Source organism: Aotus nancymaae, unplaced genomic scaffold, assembly GCF_030222135.1.
Source record: "Aotus nancymaae isolate 86718 unplaced genomic scaffold, 86718_ANA_hifiasm-v0.15.2.pri h1tg000058l, whole genome shotgun sequence".
Lineage (NCBI taxonomy): Eukaryota > Metazoa > Chordata > Mammalia > Primates > Aotidae > Aotus > Aotus nancymaae.
The window spans coordinates 18,725,151-18,744,331 of record NW_026988472.1 but is presented as its reverse complement, the minus strand read 5'-3'; the positions used below and the strand labels follow the sequence as shown (position 1 = coordinate 18,744,331).

The 19,181-nt window shown below is 41.3% G+C and overlaps 1 protein-coding gene across 2 annotated transcripts in view; it reads right to left on the bottom strand.

Annotated features, from left to right (window-relative positions):
* Window positions 1-19,181, bottom strand: part of MED14 (mediator complex subunit 14) — a 96,370-nt gene that overhangs the window by 6,993 nt on the left and 70,196 nt on the right. For both annotated transcript variants that reach the window (XM_021673278.2, XM_021673277.2), the window contains exons 23-28: window positions 16,412-16,523; window positions 11,388-11,519; window positions 8,697-8,879; window positions 7,301-7,536; window positions 3,258-3,437; window positions 3,058-3,165 (exon numbers count right to left, since the gene is read on the bottom strand). In XM_021673278.2, coding sequence (XP_021528953.1) covers window positions 3,058-3,165; window positions 3,258-3,437; window positions 7,301-7,536; window positions 8,697-8,879; window positions 11,388-11,519; window positions 16,412-16,523 — 951 coding nt within the window. The remainder of the gene's footprint in view (window positions 1-3,057; window positions 3,166-3,257; window positions 3,438-7,300; window positions 7,537-8,696; window positions 8,880-11,387; window positions 11,520-16,411; window positions 16,524-19,181) is intronic.

The window sequence follows — 19,181 nt, the reverse complement described above, 5'->3', positions numbered from 1 at the left end:
GGAGAACAATTTGGCAAAATCTACCAAAATTAAAACTATATATATATATCCTTTGACCCAGCAATACTACAGGTATACTGGCACATTCATAAAAGGGCTCTTTATTGTGGCACTGTTTGTAACAGCAAAATATCAGAAGAAACCAAAATGGCCATCAAATGGGGACTACTTAGCAATTTTAATACATTCATCTAATGAAATACTAAGCTTTGCTAAACTAAACAAAACAAAACAAAGACATCCTTTATACACTGATATGGAAAGATCTCCAAGATTTGTTCAGTGAATAAAGCAAGTTGCTCCTCCATTTCAAGCAATATGCCAGGCTAGATATCCTGGAAATCACTTCCACCACAAACATGAAAAATACTGGGGACGGAAAGCTATCTTTTTATTTTTTGAGACAGAATCTTGCTCTGTCACCCATGCTGGAGTGCAATGGCGTGATCTTGGCTCACAGCAACCTCCTCTGCCTCCCAGGTTCAAGTGATTCTCCTGACTCAGCCTCCCGAGTAGCTGGGATTATAGGTGCCTGTCACCATGACTGGCTAACTTTTTGTATTTTTAGAAGAGATGGAGTTGCACCATGTTGGCCAGGCTGGTCTTGAACTCCCGACCTCAGGCCTGCTTTGGCCTCCCAAAGTACTGGGATTACAGGCATGAGCTACCACACCTAGCCGAAAGGCATCTTTTTAAATGCTGTTACGGATTGAATTATGCACCTGAAAAAGACGTAAGTCCTAACCCCCAGCACCCATGAATATGATCTTATATGAAAACCAGGTCTTTGGAGATGCAATCAAATTAAGATGAGGTCATCAGAATGGTCCCTAATCCAATATGACTGCTGTCCTTTTATAAGAAGAGACACAGCCAGAGACACACACGGAGAAAACACCATGTGATGACAGAGGCAGAGGTGGCAGTGATGAGTCTATAGCTAAAGAATACCAAAGATCACTGGAACTACCTGAAGCTAAGAGAAACGCATGGAATAGATCCACCCCTAGAGTCTTTAGAGAGCATGGCCCTGCTGACCCCTTAGGATTTCTGGACTCCAGAACTGTGAGAGAATACATTCCTATTATTTTAAGCCACACAGCTTGTGGTAATTTGTTGTAGCAGCCCTAGAAAACTAATACAAATGCAGATTGCGCTATGCAGAAACTAAGGGAAATCCCCAAAGGGCCAAAAACAAACCAAAAACAGATATTCAGTGCACTGCAGGCAGCTGCTGCCCATGGAGCATCCTGCTGTCACTTTGCACTTCAGATTGATAGATTGATTTTTTGGAGACGGAATCTCACTGTCAGCCAGGTTGGAGTGCAGTGGCACAATCTCGGCTCACTGCAACCTCTCCCTCCTGGGTTCAAGCAATTCCTGCCTCAGCCTCCCAAGTAGCTGGGACTAGAGGCATGCACCACCACACCTGGCTAATTTTTTTGTATTTTTAGTAGAGAAGGGGTTTCACCATATTGTCCAAGCTGGTCTGGAACTCCCAAGCTCAGGCAATCTACCTGCCTCGGCCTCCCAAAGTACTAGGATTACAGGCATGAGCCACCGTGCCAAGTCTTTTTTTTTTTTTTTTTTGAGACAGTCTCACTCTTACCCAAGCTGGAGTGCAGTGGCATGATCTCGGCTCACTGCAACCTCTGCCTCCCAGGTTCAAGTGATTTTTCTGCCTCAACCTCCCAAGTAGCTGGGATTACAGTTGCCTGTTACCACGCCTGGCTAATTTTTTGTATTTTTGGTAGAGATGGAGTTTCACCATGTTGGCCAGGCTGGTCTTGAACTCCCGACCTCAGGTGATCTGCCTGCCTTGGCCTCCCAAAGTACTGGGATTACAGGCATGAGCTACCACGCCCAGCGAAAAGGCATCTTTTAAAATGCTGTTATGGATTGAATCGTGCACCCGGCCTGCACTTCAGTTTTAATAGCAATTCAAGACACAAAGTCGAGGACCATTAAAGGTGGGAAGTCAGATTTTTTTAAATTTTGTATTATAAATTTATACATGAACCATCTCATAATAAAAATGGAAAAAGTACAAAAGAGGATGTATAAATGATATAATTTCATTTAAAATATTTATGAGAAGGCCGGGCACAGTGGCTCATGCCTATAATCCCAGCACTTTAGGAGGCCAAGGTGGGTGGATCACTTGAGCCCTGAAGTCTGAGACTAGCCTAAGCAACATGACGAAACCCCATCCCTACAGAAAAAAAAAAAAAAAATAGAAAAAATTAGCCAGGCATGGTGGCATGTACCTGCAGTCCCAGCTACTCAGGAGGCTGAGGTGGAAGAATCACCTGAGCACCAAAGGTCGAGGCTGCAGTGAGCCAAGATCGTATCACTGCACTCCAGCCTGGGCATCGGAGTGAGACCCTGTCTCAATCAATCAAAAGTTTATGAGAGCAATGTTATTTGCTTTTATGAAAAGACCATCTCTGGAAGGAGAGGCAAGCCATAGTAACTCTGGTTGGCCAGAAGACAGTTGGACAGGGATGGAGGGGACAGGGTTAGCTAGACAGGAACCAATGGGAAATTTCTCACTGTATTATCTTGTTTTAAATTCAAAAGATACAACAGAATTGTGTTACCTATTCAAAGATAAGTAAAATTTAAGTTAAAAATTAAGAATTTAAGGCCAGGCGCGATGGTTACGCCTGTAATCCCAGCAGTTTGGGAGGCTGAGGTGGGCGGATCACAAGGTCAGGAGATCAAGACCATCCGGGCTAACACAGTGAAACCCTGTCTCTACTAAAGATACAAAAAATTAGCTGGGCATGGTGGCATGCGCCTGTAGTCCCAAGCTACTTGGGAGGCTGAGGCAGGAGAATCGCTTGAATCCGGGAGGTGGAGGTTGCGGTGAGCTGAGATCGCGTCATTGCACTCCAGCATAGGCAACAGAGCAAGACTCAAAAAAAAAAAAAAAAAAGAATTTAAGAGAAAAATAGAAGAAACTACATAGATGGGTGAAAACCAATAAACACTGCTCCCACCAAGTCTAACCTCCTCAAACAAACCTTGCTAGAAATGTGTATCTCTGTAACTTACCAGCTCCAGCTTCATAATGTGCACACAATCCCTCAGGATGTGTGTAGGAGCTCCTAATAACTTGGTGAAGGCTATTAACGTATTAGCTTTAAATGGTGGTCCTGCAACCTACAGGGAAAATAAAGCAAGTTACTCTTGATTCTACCTTAACTATTCTGTTTCATTAATTATATTCAAATTATGCATTATTAAACACATACTCTTGTTTCAAAGAATTTCTCCAAAACTTGAAGTTCATCAGGTTTCCACTGTCCTGCATTTTCAGGTGTCACTTTTAGCTGAAGTGTCTGGTTGGTTTTGGGACTAAGGGCTACTCTGCATTTCAGTGCATCCGTCTTAAACATGATCACTCCGGGTTCGTTGGAATTGATCAGCTGCAGCTGCAAAACAAGGACACATCAAATTAACATGTAAGTCAAAAAGAAAATGATGTTACTGAGAGAACTGTTCCAAAAGAAAAACCACTAAGTTGATACCTATTCCAAAACAAAGGCAGCTACAGCATTGACCATCAACTGCTAGCAACACTGCAAAAACAGATACGATCAAACATTATGTGCCTCTTGATGGAAGAACATAACACTACCTATGAAGTATTCTTGTAAAACAGCATCAAAAAACTTGAGCCTGAATTCATTCAGTAGCTTGATCCAGAGGACTGACCAATGTGATAGAAAACACAGGGATCAAAAAAAATTCAATGATTCCAAATTGTATAAGGATAAAGAAAAAGAACTAGAGTGGGGAACCAAAAGTTTGAAGGGGATTTAGAAAAACTTATTTGGGTTCTGATTCAAAGTGTAAAAAATGAGACAACCTGGGAAATCTGGATATTAACTAGATATGTGATGATAAAGAAATGTTTTCTTTAGGTATGAGAATGGTGTGGTTTTTTTTTCTTTTTTTCAAAGAGTCCATACCTTTTAGAGACACATGCAAAAATTTTTATTGAGGAAATTATGTCTGAGATTTGCTGTGAAACAATCTAGGGGGAGGAGTTACAGATGAAATAACACTGATATGAATTAACAGCTAGAGGTGGGTGATGAGAGCACAGAAGTTCATTATACTATTCCACTTCTGTATATGCTGAACATTTTCCACAATATTTTTTTTAAGTGGCACATTAGAAAAAAAGAATACAGAGTATAATTGCAAAAGGTTAGATCTGCATTAGGCTCTTATTCTAGCCCAGGGGTTGACAAACATTTTCTGTAAAGTGCTATGTAGAAAAATTAGCAGGTTTTATGCACTACATGGTCTCTGTCACAACTATTCAATGTTGCCACCATAGCTGAAAGCAGCTATAGACCATATATAAATGAACAGGTATGGCTGCGTTCCAATAAAACTTTATTTACAAAAACAGGTGGTGAGAAGGACATAGCACCAGGGGCCATAGTTTACTGACCCCTGTTTTAGCGAAGTATGTTGATTATGCACCTGAGCAAAATGAAGCCAAAGAGCTGAAAGCTTACATAGATGGTAAGTGGCATAGCTGAGGCTAGATCCCAGGTCTGATGATTACCATTTTGAATGCTAATTTTAGTTTATTATTTTTCTTTTGAATGCTAATTTATTAAAAAACATTTCCCCACCAAATCCTAATGTGAAGGTTACAAAATGGCTTCACATTAAGCATGGAGTATTTTAAACATTCACCATTTTTAGTTCTTTATTTATTTTATTGTACTTTAGGTTCTGGGGAACATGTGCAGATCATGCAGGACTGTTGCATAGGTATATACATGGCAAGGTGGTTTACTGCCTCCATCCCCCCATCACCTGTATCTGGCATTTCTGCCCATGTTATCCCTCCCCACCATCCCCACCCCCTGCTGTCCCTCCCCTAGTCCCCCCCAACAGACCCTAGTGTGTGATGCTCCCCTCCCTGTGTCCATGTGTTCTCATTGTTCGACACCCACCTATGAGTGAGAACATGCGGTGTATGATTTTCTGTTCTTGTGTCAGTTTGCTGAGAATGATGGTTTCCAGAATTCATCTATGTCCCTACAAAGGACACGAACTCATTGTTTTTTATGGTTGCATAGTATTCCATGGTGTATATGTGCTATGTTTTCTTTGTCCAGTCTATCATTGATGGGCATTTGGGCTGGTTCCAAGTCTTTGCTATTGTAAACAGTGCCACAATGAACATACATGTGCATGTGTCTTTATAATAGAACAATTTATAATCCTTTGGGTATATACCCAGTAATGGGATTGCTGGGTCAAATGGAATTTCTATTTCTAGATCAAAGTGCAGTGTCACGATCTCGGCTCACTGCAACCTCTGCCTCTTCGATTCAAGCAATTCTCCTGCCTCAGTCTCCCGAGTCGCTGGAATTACAAGCATGTGCCACTATGCCCAGCTAATTTTTGTTTTTGTTTTTTTAAGACAGAGTCTCACTCTGTCTGCTCAGGCTGGAGTGCAGTGGCACAATCTTGGCTCACTGCAACCTCTGCCTCCCAGGTTCAAACGATTCTCATGCCTCAGCCACCCAAGTAGCTGGGATTATAGGCATGTGCCACCACGCCAGGCTAATTTTTGTATTTCTAGTAGAGATGGGTTTTCACCATGTTGGCCAGGCTGGTCTTGAACTCCTGGGCTCAAGTGATCCACCTGCCTCAGCCTCCCAAAGTGCTGGGATTACAGGAGTGAGCCACCGTGCCTGGCCTTGCATGAGCTGCCACCATGCCTGGCCCTTGCATTTTTCAGTAGAGATGGGGTTTCACCATGTTGGCCAGGCTGGTCTCAAACCTCTGACCTCAAGTGATCCACCCACCTCGGGTCTCCCAACGTGCTGGGATTACAGGCATGAGCCACCATGTCCGGCCTAAACATTCACCATTTTGACTACCTCATTAATACATGCATCTACCAATAATAACAGTAATTACAAATAATGAATCGCTACTGAATGCCAAGACATTATATTAAGGGCTTTACATGAAATATCTAAAATTCCCACAACTGGTATCAGTTAGGTAAATACTATTATCTGAAGAAATTTGCCCAAGCCTACATTAACAGGTAGTATCACTGGCTACAAACCCAAGCAGCCTGACTCTAGAACTGGTGCTTTCAACTATAAACTATCTCCTAAGGCTATCACCATAGGATAAGGTAGAAGTCTTCTGTCTACATGAGCTTTTAAATTTTCAATTGTTCATGTATTTTTTGTTTGTTTGTTTGTTTGAGACAGAGTCTCACTCTGTTGCCCAGGCTGGAATGCAGTGGCACGATCTTAGCTCACTGCAACCTCCACCTCCCAGATTCAAGAAATTCTCCTGCCTCAGCCTCCCGAGTAGCTGGGATTACAGGCGTGCACCACCATGCATGGCTAAATTTTGTACTTTTTAGTAGAGACAGGGTTTCATCATGTTGCCCAGGCTGGTCTTGAACTCCTGACCTCAAGTGATCTGTCCACCTCAGCCTCCAAAGTGTTGGGATTACAGGCGTAAGCCACCGCGCTGATCCCGTTCACATATCTAAAAAGCAGCTTTCATCCTTGTAACCATAAATAATTTACTTTAAAAAATTTTTTTCTATCTTTATTTTTATTATTTTAGAGACAGAGTCTCACTTGATCACGCAGAATAGAGTGTAGCAGCATGATCACAGCTCGCCGTAACCTGGAACTCCTGGTCTCAATCAATCCTCCTGCCTCAACCTCCTAAGTAGCTAGGACTACAGGTGCATGCCTGCTAATTTTTAAAATTTGTAGAAAGAGGGTCTTGCTATGTTGCCTAGGGTGGTCTGGAATTCTTGGGCTCAAGTGAGCCTCCTGCCTCAGCCTTCCAAAGTGCTGGGATTACAGGTGTGAGCTACCACGCCCAATTATTTTATTTCAATAAAGACTCAGACTCAAAATCAGCCTGTCTGCACGGGCACTCCAGAAGGCAAATAATTACTGGTATGCTGTTCTCTGCAAGGCCGGATCCTGTGCACACCAGTCGTATGTGCTGCAGAGACCTATCTCAAGGTCCATGTTAGCCACATCACATAGAAGCCACAGCACAGCAAACTGTATAATACAGAAATATGTTAACATAAGAATGGAAAAGAAAATAATGGAGTCCATTTTTAATGCCAGGGTAGGGTGAAAAGCACATTTCTAAGAAGCTTGTTAAAGGAGGGAAGGTAAAGGAATGTCACGTTAGTTCAGCTCCTATCCTGTAGGACAATTGAGCATTTTACCCTTAACAATCACCATGTATAAGGTCACTTAGGTACCCATACCGTTTCTTGTTGAATAATTCTTTGAAGATGCCGTCTCATGATGACTGATCCAAGGAATCTCTCAAGTGGAGAACAAAGGTAACTACCTGCCAGGCTGGGCACAAGGCCTGGCGTTGGAGAGGGCAGCAGCAAAATGTTCAAGGCACTGTGAGTGAGGATGGTAGGTATGGATGCCGCCCAAGAGCGCTGAGGTAGTTTACGAGGTGGAGGCATGTTCGTTGGCATTGTTTGGGAACCTTTTGGGAAGGAAAACATGTTATGTCATTTATAAACACATACTATCTCATTGCTTCCTGTTTTGCTTTCATCACAAATCTTTGATGTTCTAAATCAATCTGTACTGTTTTAGTTACTCCTTGTGGTGTAACAATCATATATTAACAAGCTGTTAGCCAAAACGGCCACTATTTTTCTCTTTCTTGTACCCAGGCCCCTTGCAATGTGACTTTGCAGCAACTCCTGTAATGGGTGGACTCTATTTCTCCACCTGAAACCTGGCTGGTCTAGTGACTTGCTTCTGGCCAACAGAATGTGATGGAAGTGACACGGGGCTAGTTGTAAGCCTAGGCTTCTACTCCCTGCCTTAAAACCCTGTTGAGCCACCATGTGAACAAGCCTCAGATCAAGTGTGAAAACACACAAAGCAGAGAAAAACCTTGCCATCTGAAGCCATCTTAGATGAGCTAGTCCCAAACCAACCTGGCAGCTGACTACAGACACGAGTGAGCTGCCTAGCAGAGCCTAAAAGAATCACTCAGCTGTGCTCAGCCTAAACTGCCAACCTGCAGAATTGTGAACCAATATATAATGATCATATATTGTTTTAAGCCACTAAATGTTATGTAGCAAAAGCTAACCAATAAATAGGTACAATTCTTTTCTGTGTTAATGTGTGTGATATTGTGAAATATATATTTGATCTTTGTCCCAGCTCCTGGCATACAAATTCTAAAATTTTTGTAATTTTCAAAGTGGTTAAGTATCCTTTTGTATTCTAATGAGATGGCTGATGGCTGGCAGCCCCTAGGTAGCTTCAGGAAGGGGGTTGATCACAGGAAAGACAAGGCACAATTAGAGGGTTGGTAGTTTCAGCCCCATCCCCAAAGCTGATCACCAGTGGCCAGTGATTTAATCAATAATGCCTACATGATGAAGCTTCTATAAAAACCCAACAGGACAGAGTTTGGACAACTTCCAGATAGCCAAACATGTGGAGGTTCACAGAGGGCAAGGAAACTCCACTCCCTTTATGCATCTCTTCATCTGCATCCTTTGTAATATCCTTTAAGTATCACCTCTCAAAAAGTAGGTCATGACTTTCAAATGTTAGGATGGAACAAAATAGGACACTTTGGGCTATACTAAAAAAGGACATAAAAATGTTGATGATACTCACTTGCTCCAGCTCGAGGAGAATGAGAAGCATCTGGAACCGGAGAATGTAATGAGGGGTTGGCTGGTGACATTCCAGGCATGCGTGTTGCTGGTGAGGGGCCAGACACTTGAGGAGATCCTGGCCAGTTCCCTGCTCGTCCACTTGGTGACACCATAGTGTATGGGGAACTAGGGTCAAGAGTTCCTATAAAAAAGTAAACAAATGATTCTCAAAACCTATATTTTAATAACTGAAAGTTACTTGACAGCATAGCTTGCTTGATGTGTGTTAACATGTCATGCCTGAATCCCTATTTTGTGTAAGTTACTTTTTAACATAATATAAAAATTAGAAAAATAAAAAGACAGAGAGGATAAAATTTACCTTCACAAAAAAAAAAAATTACCTTCACAAAAGCTTCAACGTATGTAATATGTAACAAAGTATGCTACTATATGCAAGAAAATATTAAGCAAACAATCTCAAGAGTTCCTTTAAAGGCAGAATTATTATACTTTTAAACCAACTTTGACAAGCTAGATTTTCATTTTACTCAAAGTAGAATAAGGAGAAGGAAATGTTCCATATTCTTTATATAGGCTACGTCAACTAAGAGATGAACCAAGACTCAAGTTTTGAAAACAGCAACTTCCTGAACAATTTGATATTTAAATTTAATCCTCCATTGGTATCCATGAAGATATTCAAAAATTAAAAAAAAATTTCATCCTCCAGATACCTTCAACATATTACTGATATATCTTTGTAGCCAAATGACAAACTGAAAAAATACCTTTACCATGTATATATCTGAGAGTAAATGGTCTTTACTTAAGTCTTACAAATGGGTAAGAAAAAAACACAAGAACATAGGCAAAGCATATATAACTGGGAGGAATAAAATAAGAAACACCAAGGACCAGCCAGGCATGGCGGCTCACACTTGTAATCCCAGTACTTTGGGAGGCTGAGATGGTGGACTGCTTGAGCCCAGGAGTTCAAGACCAGCCTGGGCAACATGGCAAAACCCCGTCTCTACAAAAAAAACACACAAAAACTAGCCAGGCGTGGTGGTGCACACCTGTAGTCCCAGCTACTTTGCCGGGGAGGGGGTTGAGGCAAGAGGATCATTTGAAACTTGTGCCACTGCACTCCAGATTGGGTAACAGAATGAGACCCTTTTTTTTTTTTTTTTTGAGATGGAGTCTCTCGCTCTGCTGCCCAGGCTAGAGTCCAGTGGTGTGATCTCAGCTCACTGCAACCTCGGCCACCCGGGTTCAAGCCTCCTGAGTAGCTGGGATTACAGGCATGCACCACCACGCCTGGCTAATTTTTGTATTTTGAATAGCGACGGGGTTTCACCATGTTGGTCAGGCTGGTCTCGAACTCCTGACCTCATGATCCACCCGTCTCGGCATCCCACAGTTCTGGGATTACAGGCGTGAGCCACCGTACCCAGCCCGAGACCCTGTCTCAAAAAAAAACAAAAACAAAAACAAAAAACAGCCAAACCACCCCCCACCACCAAAAAACAAAGACCAACCAAAAAGGGTTCAATTAACTTCACTAACAAAGAAACATATTAAACAATAAGATACCATTTTTCACCTATCAAAATGGCCAAGATTTTTAAAATGTGTAACAGCCCCTGCTGGCAATGATGCAGGATAACAGACATTCTTGTATGGGGAATTGGTACAGCCTTTCAGATGCAGTCTGCAATGTTTTGAAAGCTTTAGAATTTCTCAAACCCCTTGAGACAACAATTCCACTTCTGAAACTTACTTAAGGAAATAATCATGGAAGTGAGCACAAATGGCACCATTTTTAATTGTGAAAAAAATGGAAATGTTCTAAATGTATAACAATAGGAAAGCAGTTAAGTCATGGAATGCCCAGACAAGAGAATATTACAAAGCCATATGGTATGATTATGTGTTTTTACTGACAGAAATGTTCCCGCAAATATTAATAGTAAAAAGTAAAATCCCAGGTGCTACACAGCTTAAAAACTGAGGAACCTGTATATGTTCTATGGCATGATACTCATGATATATTAAGGGAAAATGGAACTGAACATTGTACAGTATGCTGTCATGTGTGTAAACGAGAGGGGAAAGAACACTTGCATGTATTTGCTTATGTATGCATAAAACAGCTCTGTAAGAATATATAAATGTTTCTGGGAAGAGGAACTAGGTGGTTGGTGGAATAAAAAGGAAACATTTCACTGACTACTTGTTCTATTATCTAGTTGAATCAATTCAAAATAAAATTTTTGAGTTAAAAAAATCCAAGTCTCAAAACAATTCATATGTTAGGGTATCCATTTGAGGGGGCAAGGGCAGGTATTTGAGTGGGGAGACAAGCAGCTGGGTAGAGGGCAAGCAAGAGTAACAAAAACATGAGAGGGCAGGCAAGCAGGACATGTGTGACAGGAAGGGCAAGGCAGAGCAATGGAGACAGCAAGGGAGAGTCCAAGGCAGAGACAAACTCACTGGTCATTACCTCTGTGTAGTGGGACTAGATAAATTTGATTTTCTTTTTGCTTGAGCAATATTTTTGCTACTTCCTCAACAACAAACAAGTATTAATTTTGCAATGAGAAAATTTACTCAATAAAAATTTTCACATCAAGCTCTTATGCTATATCAATTTCCATGTATGGACTCACCATGTGGACTAGCAAAAAATTTCCATGTATGGACTCACCATGTGGACTAGCAAAACTGGCCCCTGGTCCTATTGAGATTCCATGCGAGGATGGGGGAGGAGTTGGAACAAATGACGCTGGTGATGGGGCTCTCAAAGCCCCACTGGGGGAGCTGGCAGCATGCAGATTTCCTAATAAAGGAAAATAATTATAGATAATCTTGCAGGACACACTTTATGTCCTGTCCAAGGACCCCAAGTTAAAAATCTTCCTACAATCTAAAGAAACAAGTAGTAAAGCTCCCATATATATATAACACAGAGAAAAACTGGCAAGATTTCATTATCGAAAGAGAGTGTTCAATTCTATGGACCCAAATTCTAGCTCTTATATTGACTGATTTAAAATCCAGTGTACTTTTATTCAGTTACGCACTCATTCATCAAGAAGGCCTGAATGCCAACTTCATGGCAAGCACTGTTCTAGGCACTGGGGATGCAGCAGTTAACAAAAGAGACAAAAATTCCTGCCCTCACAAAGCTTATATTCTAATAAAATGAGAAAGACAAGTATCTGTCAGGTAAGCGCTATGGAAAAAAATACAGCAGGGTAAGGGGACAATATCGTGTAGTGAAGGAGGTGAATACTGTTCTTTATATAAAGCAATCAGAAAAGACCTCTCTAAGGAAGGGGCATGTGAACTGAGATGTGAAGAAAGTGAAGGACAAGACATGAGGATACCCAGGGGATGAGATATTCCAGCCAAACAGATGTGCAAATGCCCCAAAGGTGGAAGCAGTTATAAATAACAGGGAGAAAGCCAGTGTGGCAAGAACAGAGTGAACAAGCAGGGCAGTGGGAAGAGAGGCCACCAGGGAGGCTGAAGGAAAAGGGGTGGATCCCAGATCACATGGGGACTTGTGGGCCACTCTAAGGACTTAGGGTTTACCCTGAATGAATGGGAATCCAATGCAGAGTTTGGAGCGGAAATCATGGACGAACTTCTGTCTCAGAAGGATCACTCTAGCTGCTGTGGGACAGACTACAGAGCAAGGGTAGGGGTAGGGACAGGAAAACCAGTTAGAAACGACTGCAATAATTCAGCTGAGAGAGGACGAGTAGCTTGGGTAAAGGTGGCAGACTATGGTAGTGAAAAGTGGTTGGATTCTGGGTAAATTCTGAAAATCAAGCTGACAGTATTTGGTAAATGACCAAATATGGGTATGAAAGAAAGGGACATCCAGCATGACTCAAAGAGCTTTGGCCCAAGTCGCAGGAAGGAAGGACCTGCCATTTACTGAGCTGGGGTGTCTGTGGGAAGAGGAGCACTGGGGCAGTGAAGAGATCCGGAGTTTAGTTTCGGCCATGCTAAGTTTCAGGTGTCTACCAGACATTACATGGAAACGACGCAGAATAGGCAGCTAGAAAATACAATACTAAGGCCAGGAGTTAGAGACCAGCCTGGCCAACACGGTGAAATCTTGTCTCTACTAAAAATACAAAAATTAGCCAGGCACAGCGGCACATGCCTGTAATCCCAGCTACTCAGGAGGCTGAGGCAGGAGAATCGCTTGAACCCGGGAGGTGGAGGTTGCAGTGAGCTGAGATCGCGTCATTGCACTCTAGCCTGAGTGACAGAGCAAGATTCTGTCTCCAAAAAAAAAAAAAAAAAAAAAATGCTAGACTAAGGGAGAGACTGAGATTGGAGATATAAAAAACAGGGAAACGTTAACTTATTTAAAGCCACAGGACTAATTTTAATTTAGGATTATGAAAGGGCAAACTATGGCTACCAAAACAATGAGTAAATGTAACATTTAAACACTTGCTACATTATCATAATTATCTTTAACATCAGCATGTTTTAAATTCTCTACTATAGGAGTCCCCGCCTTATCCACAGGAGATGTTCCAAGACCCCCCAGTGGATGCTTGAAACCTCAGATAGTATTGAAACCTGTTTTTTTCCCTATATACATAGATGACAAAGTTTAACTTACAAATTAAGCGTTGTAAGAAATTGACAATAACAGTAAAATAGAACACTCTTAGCAGTAGGTTGTAATAAAAGTTACGTGAATATGGTATCTCTCTGTCTCTAAATATCTTAACTGTACTACACTTGCTCATTTTTGGTCTACAGTTCACCTCAGGCAACTAAAACCTCGGAGAGCAATAAGGGGGGGTACTGTACTATGTGAGATAATTTCATATTTTTGTGTTCTGTAATACCTAAAGCCTTACTTTCGATCAGTATGTTGATCAACTTGACTAACCTTTAAGTGTTTATATTTACTTATTTAGCTGTGTATCTGGACAAGTGACCTCACTTCTCCATGTCTCAGTTTTCCTTCATAAAATGAGAATAACAATAGGACCTATACCACAGGTTTGCTGTGAGGATTAAATGGATAAAGTGCTTAGAATAGAGCTTGGCACATAGTACTATATGCTTGTCTACTACTATAATTATTTCAAAATATTTTTCCCTTCCTACTATACAAAAACAATGTCAACTCATATCCTAAAGACACACTCCCATGGAGTTCTACAACCCTGTTTCTCCTGTTTTGCCTACTTCCTCCCTAGCTGCTGCTTCCCCACTCACTGACCACTGGTATTCCTAGGGGCTGACTCAACCACCCACTTGGGGTTCAAAGACCCTAGACACAACAACAACAACTTTCAAGTCTTCATCTGTAGTCCAACCATCTCTGATGCGCCAGAGGCTCATACAGCCAACTGCCTACTGGACATCTTGACTTAGGAATCTCTGGGGACTTGTAAAATCAACAGGTTCAAGAGAACTACCTGCTCCTTTCTCTGTGAAATCTGCCCATCCACCACTCTTGTCACTTTCAGTTGTACGAATTTAACCCAGACTAAAATCCAACAATGGCTTCCTATTTACCCATACAATAGAGGCCAAAATCTTGAACAGAGCTCTGTCTCTCCACACACCAGCCATTTGGAACAGTCTACCATCTTCTGGGAGTTCAGACTCCACACACCCTGCGCAGTCTGCCTGAGAGATCCTCCTCGTCCATGTCCCTGCATCTGGGAAACTCTGTCCCACCCTTCAAGTCTCAGTTTAAGCAGTGTCGAAAGGAGGGAGGCAAACAAGGCATCCCCAGGAAAGAAACAATCGAAACCCCCTTATCGAATGCTCTTTCAAAAGCCCAAGTGACCCTTTTTGTAACACTTATTATACCTGGCATTACAGATGAAGAGTGTTTATCTAGGAATCTAAGCAGAGGAAGCACACCCCACCCCCTAAATAAAAGCGAATTTAAAGACTTTAAAAATGAGGATCTAGCCGGGCGCGGTGGCTCACGCCTGTAATCCCAGCACTTTGGGAGGCCAAAGCGGGTGGATCACGAGGTCAACATGGTGAAACCCCGTCTCTACTAAAAATACAAAAAATTAGCTGGGCATGGTGGCGCGTGCCTGTAATCCCAGCTACTCAGGAGGCTGAGGCAGGAGAATTGCCTGAAACCAGGAGGCGGAGGTTGCGGTGAGCCGAGATCGCGCCATTGCACTCCAGCCTGGGTAACAAGAGCGAAACTCCGTCTCAAAAAAAAAAAAAAAAAAGAGGATCTATTTTTTCAAAAACAACACCACTGAAGTAATGTGAAGAGTAATGTAAAGAGCAATATGAGTGGCTAAGTATGAGACGTGGTAGGGGTGGGATCTGCCAGGGTGTGAGTGCCTAGGCAGTGCGGGATGTCGAGCGGCCGAATTTGGGCAACAAGACAGATTACAATGGGATGGTCAAAGAGGCATTTGTCATGTGCCATGCCCCAGGCTAAACACTTTATATGAACTATTTCATTCAATTCTCACAACATCTCTATGGAAAAGGTTTTATATTATTCTCATTTTACAAATGGAATTAGCTACTGAATAAGTGATGTCACTATATCGCCCACCTGTAGGTTAACAGATTCTACTGGTCAATACAGATTTCTCATATACAGACACACATAAACATATATAAAAGAATCTCTTTTGCATTTTGTAAAGGAGGAAAGTATGCACTGCAAATTCTGCTTTTCACAGTGAGAACTTAAAAGCAGATGTATTTGTTGGGTTTATTACTTAAAAATCAGGATTAAATTTGGTTTTGTCCTGTTTTCTGATAAGCCTGAATGCCCTCAGTTAGTACAAAACTACTTACTGCATTCTTTAGTTGATTGGACTGATATATTTATAGTAGATAAAAGGTTTTATTATGCATGCTTTTAAAAATAATTTAATTTCTTACATTTTTTATCCTATATTACATATCACATCTTATTTCTTTGAAAAACCCATCATTATGCTCTGGAAATATTACTAGGACCTAGTAGACAAGGGTCATTCTCCCCAAGAAATCTGATGACCTATCTTCCTTGCTAGATGATAAGCTCAAGAGCAGGGCTGGTATCTGGTTCACCGCTGAATCACCAGCACTAGGCAGCAGTTGGCACAGACCAAGTGCTCAAGAGATACCACTGAATCATTCAGTTAAAAGCAAACATTTGGCATTCTCAAGCACTTTTACAGTGCACTTCATGGGACTGCCAACAAAGCCATTATGTCTGGACAAGCAGGCTATGCACTGCCTAACTCTGGAGCTTGGGGGCAGGCCACCCTTCACCTATTCCATGGCTTAGCAAACTTTTTCTGTAAAGGGTTGTTGTGGTGGGAAAGTAGCAATAGACACTATATAGACAAGTATGGCTTCATTCCAGTGAAACTTTATTTACAAAAACAAGTGGCAGGCAGGATTTGGCTCATAGAAGAGTCTGTCAACCTGTAATATAGATCATGTTGTGATTAGTACCCCCCTGGAGTTGTGCTGTGAGTCTGGCTCTGGGTGACACCTCCACTTAATGTAAGCCTTTTAACGTGCTCCTGAGCCTGGACACAGACTTCACAAACCTTCCATAATAAATGAGTGACAACTATCTAGCCACAGACCAGAAAGGGAATTCTCTCTGAAGCCTGAGGCTAGATGCACAGTGCTTCTCAACGGGGGGTGGGGGGTGGGGTGTTTTGGATTTGAAAGTTGAACATGACAAGAGAGTAAGTAGTATCTTACCTGGAGACTGTGTGTGCATCATAGAGGGAGACTGATTGACTGTGCTGTGATAAGATGTAGGGGGTGAAGTAAGAGGATAAGCGCCTGATGTTCCTGGCTGCTTTGGAAATGGCTGAAAAGAAAATTAAACGTTGGTAAAATGGCCAACTGCATGGAGCGTAAGAGTGTGGCATTCCCTAGCTACAGTGTTAACATTTACATACTTTGTTGGTTACCAAATAGAAAACATGAGGTATAAAAGTGTGCAAAATAAATACACATCAACAACACAAGTCTTTATAAACCCTGACTTCCGAAATGTTTTGAAATAGCAACATCCTCATTTCTGATCTTGCAATGCTATTGCTTTCTATCCCTCAAGATGTTTCTTTGCTCATTTTATATCTAGCATATCACTGATTTATCTCTATCATTTATCTACCATTTCATTGATTCTAAGACATTTTTCCCCCACACTTCAACATGTCTAAAGTCAGGGTATGTCTTTCCATTTATGGAATGTTAGTTTAACTGGCAGTGTTTTCTCTTTCTGAGCAGTATCAGATAAAAACTGGTACATCTTACATTTGGTGGCATTTAGTATCAATGAAATATGGTAGTTCAGCCTGAGCTTTACTCATCTTTATCATTATCACAAGGTAGTTGTAACATTTTATACATTTTCTAGTGGCAAATGAGGGTTTCAGTTGTTCCTAATATCAAATGTTGGAAATAATTATCTATTTTTTAAAGCAATTTTTGTGGGTGTGGAGCATTATCTCATTGTAGCTTTAATTTGTATTTCTGCAATGGCAAACAGTGTTTGAATACCTTTTCTGTGCTTACTGGCCACTTGGACATCCTAGTATGTGAAATGACTTGAATCTTTTACCTATTTTTAAAACCAGATTGTCTACTTTTTTTTTTTATTGATTCTTTCTATGCTATCTTAAATAAATTATAGCATTCAGGCTTTCTAACTCATAAGCTACAAAATCATATATTTGCCAGAACTGTTTTATCCAAAAATGTAGAATGTACCTTTATGTTTGGAGATGTAAGCCACACTAACTTGTTAACTAAAACTATGATAGTCATAAACTTTTAAATTTTTCTTCCTTTCCTTTCTCATGGACTAGCTTATGCACTAAAACTGCATTTTTATATAAAAGAAGATTTTATACAAAAATCTTTATGCAATTTTACATGAATCCCTTTATGAACATTTTTTGCTCACAACTGTCTTATCTGGGAGATGAATAGTTTACAAATAAAAGTATAGCGCAGATATCTGATAAACACAAAGCTGAAAACTGAAACTGCTCAATAAAAGGCTCAATCTTTAGGAGGTATGTAAAGTCAAAGCCACCGACGGAAGACATTTAACCATGGCAGATGAATATTCTTTTAAAATAATTCTGACTTGGTATTGTCAAACTTTTTAACTTAAAAACAAAACAAATAAAAAAGCTCTACCTGCAGGTTGAATACAGAGCAAGAAAAAGCAGAAAATTCCTCAAGTTTTCCCAAAGGCAAATAATTCTAACTTTTCTAGAATATCCTAACCTTTTGCCAATCTACCCACTTCTAATCCTTCTGACTTAGCCTGTAACTGTTTTCCTAGTTAGAAATCTCATGTTCAGTATGAAATGCTACTGGGTGTACAGAGCTCTTAGCCAAATCAGAGTATCTAATAAACTAGCGCTGCAGGCGCTCACTGTGTCAAATTATGATTTTTTCAGTAACAAAAGAACTTTGGGAAGCCGAGGCAGGCGGATCACCTGAGGTCGGGAGTTCGAGACCAGCCTGACCAACATGGAGAAACCCTGTCTCTACTAAAAATACAAAATTAGCCGGGTGTGGTGGTGCGTGCCTGTAGAATCTCTTGAACCCGAGAGGCAGAAGTTGTGGTAAGCCGAGATCTCACCATTGCACTCCAGCCTGGGCAATGAGAGCGAAACTCTGTCTCAAAAATAAAATAAATAAATAAAATAAAATAATTATAGAGGGGCTAATGAACAACTTATTTTGGGAGAGGAAGAGAGTAATGGACCACATTCTCCCTCCATTCCCCCTATAACACTGGCCCTGCTACAGCCATGGTCATCAGCAGCCCATTTCAGTTACATCTTTCCCCCAAAGGATGTGGCTGATCCCCTGCTCCATACCAGGTATAGGAAAGATTGAAAATGCAAGGAAGTTGCTTCCACAAGAAAAAAGCTGGTCTGACATCTGCTGGGCCAAGGTACTTTTCTTCCATGGTGGCCCAGCATCTTTAGAGGGCTAGTATCTCATCTGAGTCAATGTCTGTCACAAGAGCCCCCATGCCTTGGCTACATAGAGACATCGGCATAGCCCTTTACTGAGCTTCCCTGTTCCACATGAAGGCCAAGATGGGAAACAATGAGAAGGCAAGTAACCCTAAATAGTTGCCAGGTATAATACACCTTCCACAAAACCCTCCTTCTAGTAAGAATCTAGTACTTTTTCAAAGATGTAAGCACTGGGAAGTTATAGTCACTAAGTAGGCAGATCAGAAGCTAAGCAATAAAATAAGCTAAGAAGACTCTCTGCACAATGCTGGTTTCAAGCAATGCTATTCATGAAAGCTTCTAGGTGAGAAGCAGTGAGCTATTTTGTAAAACAAAACTAAAGGATATGCCAAAGAGCCTTGCCTACAGGGTGTGTGCTCATATGCAACTAAAAATGGAGCCACTGAAGACTCCAGCCCAGAGGCTACAGCCCCAATGGGTATTTCCCAGTCTAGGGAGTCACATAGGACTGTTGAAGG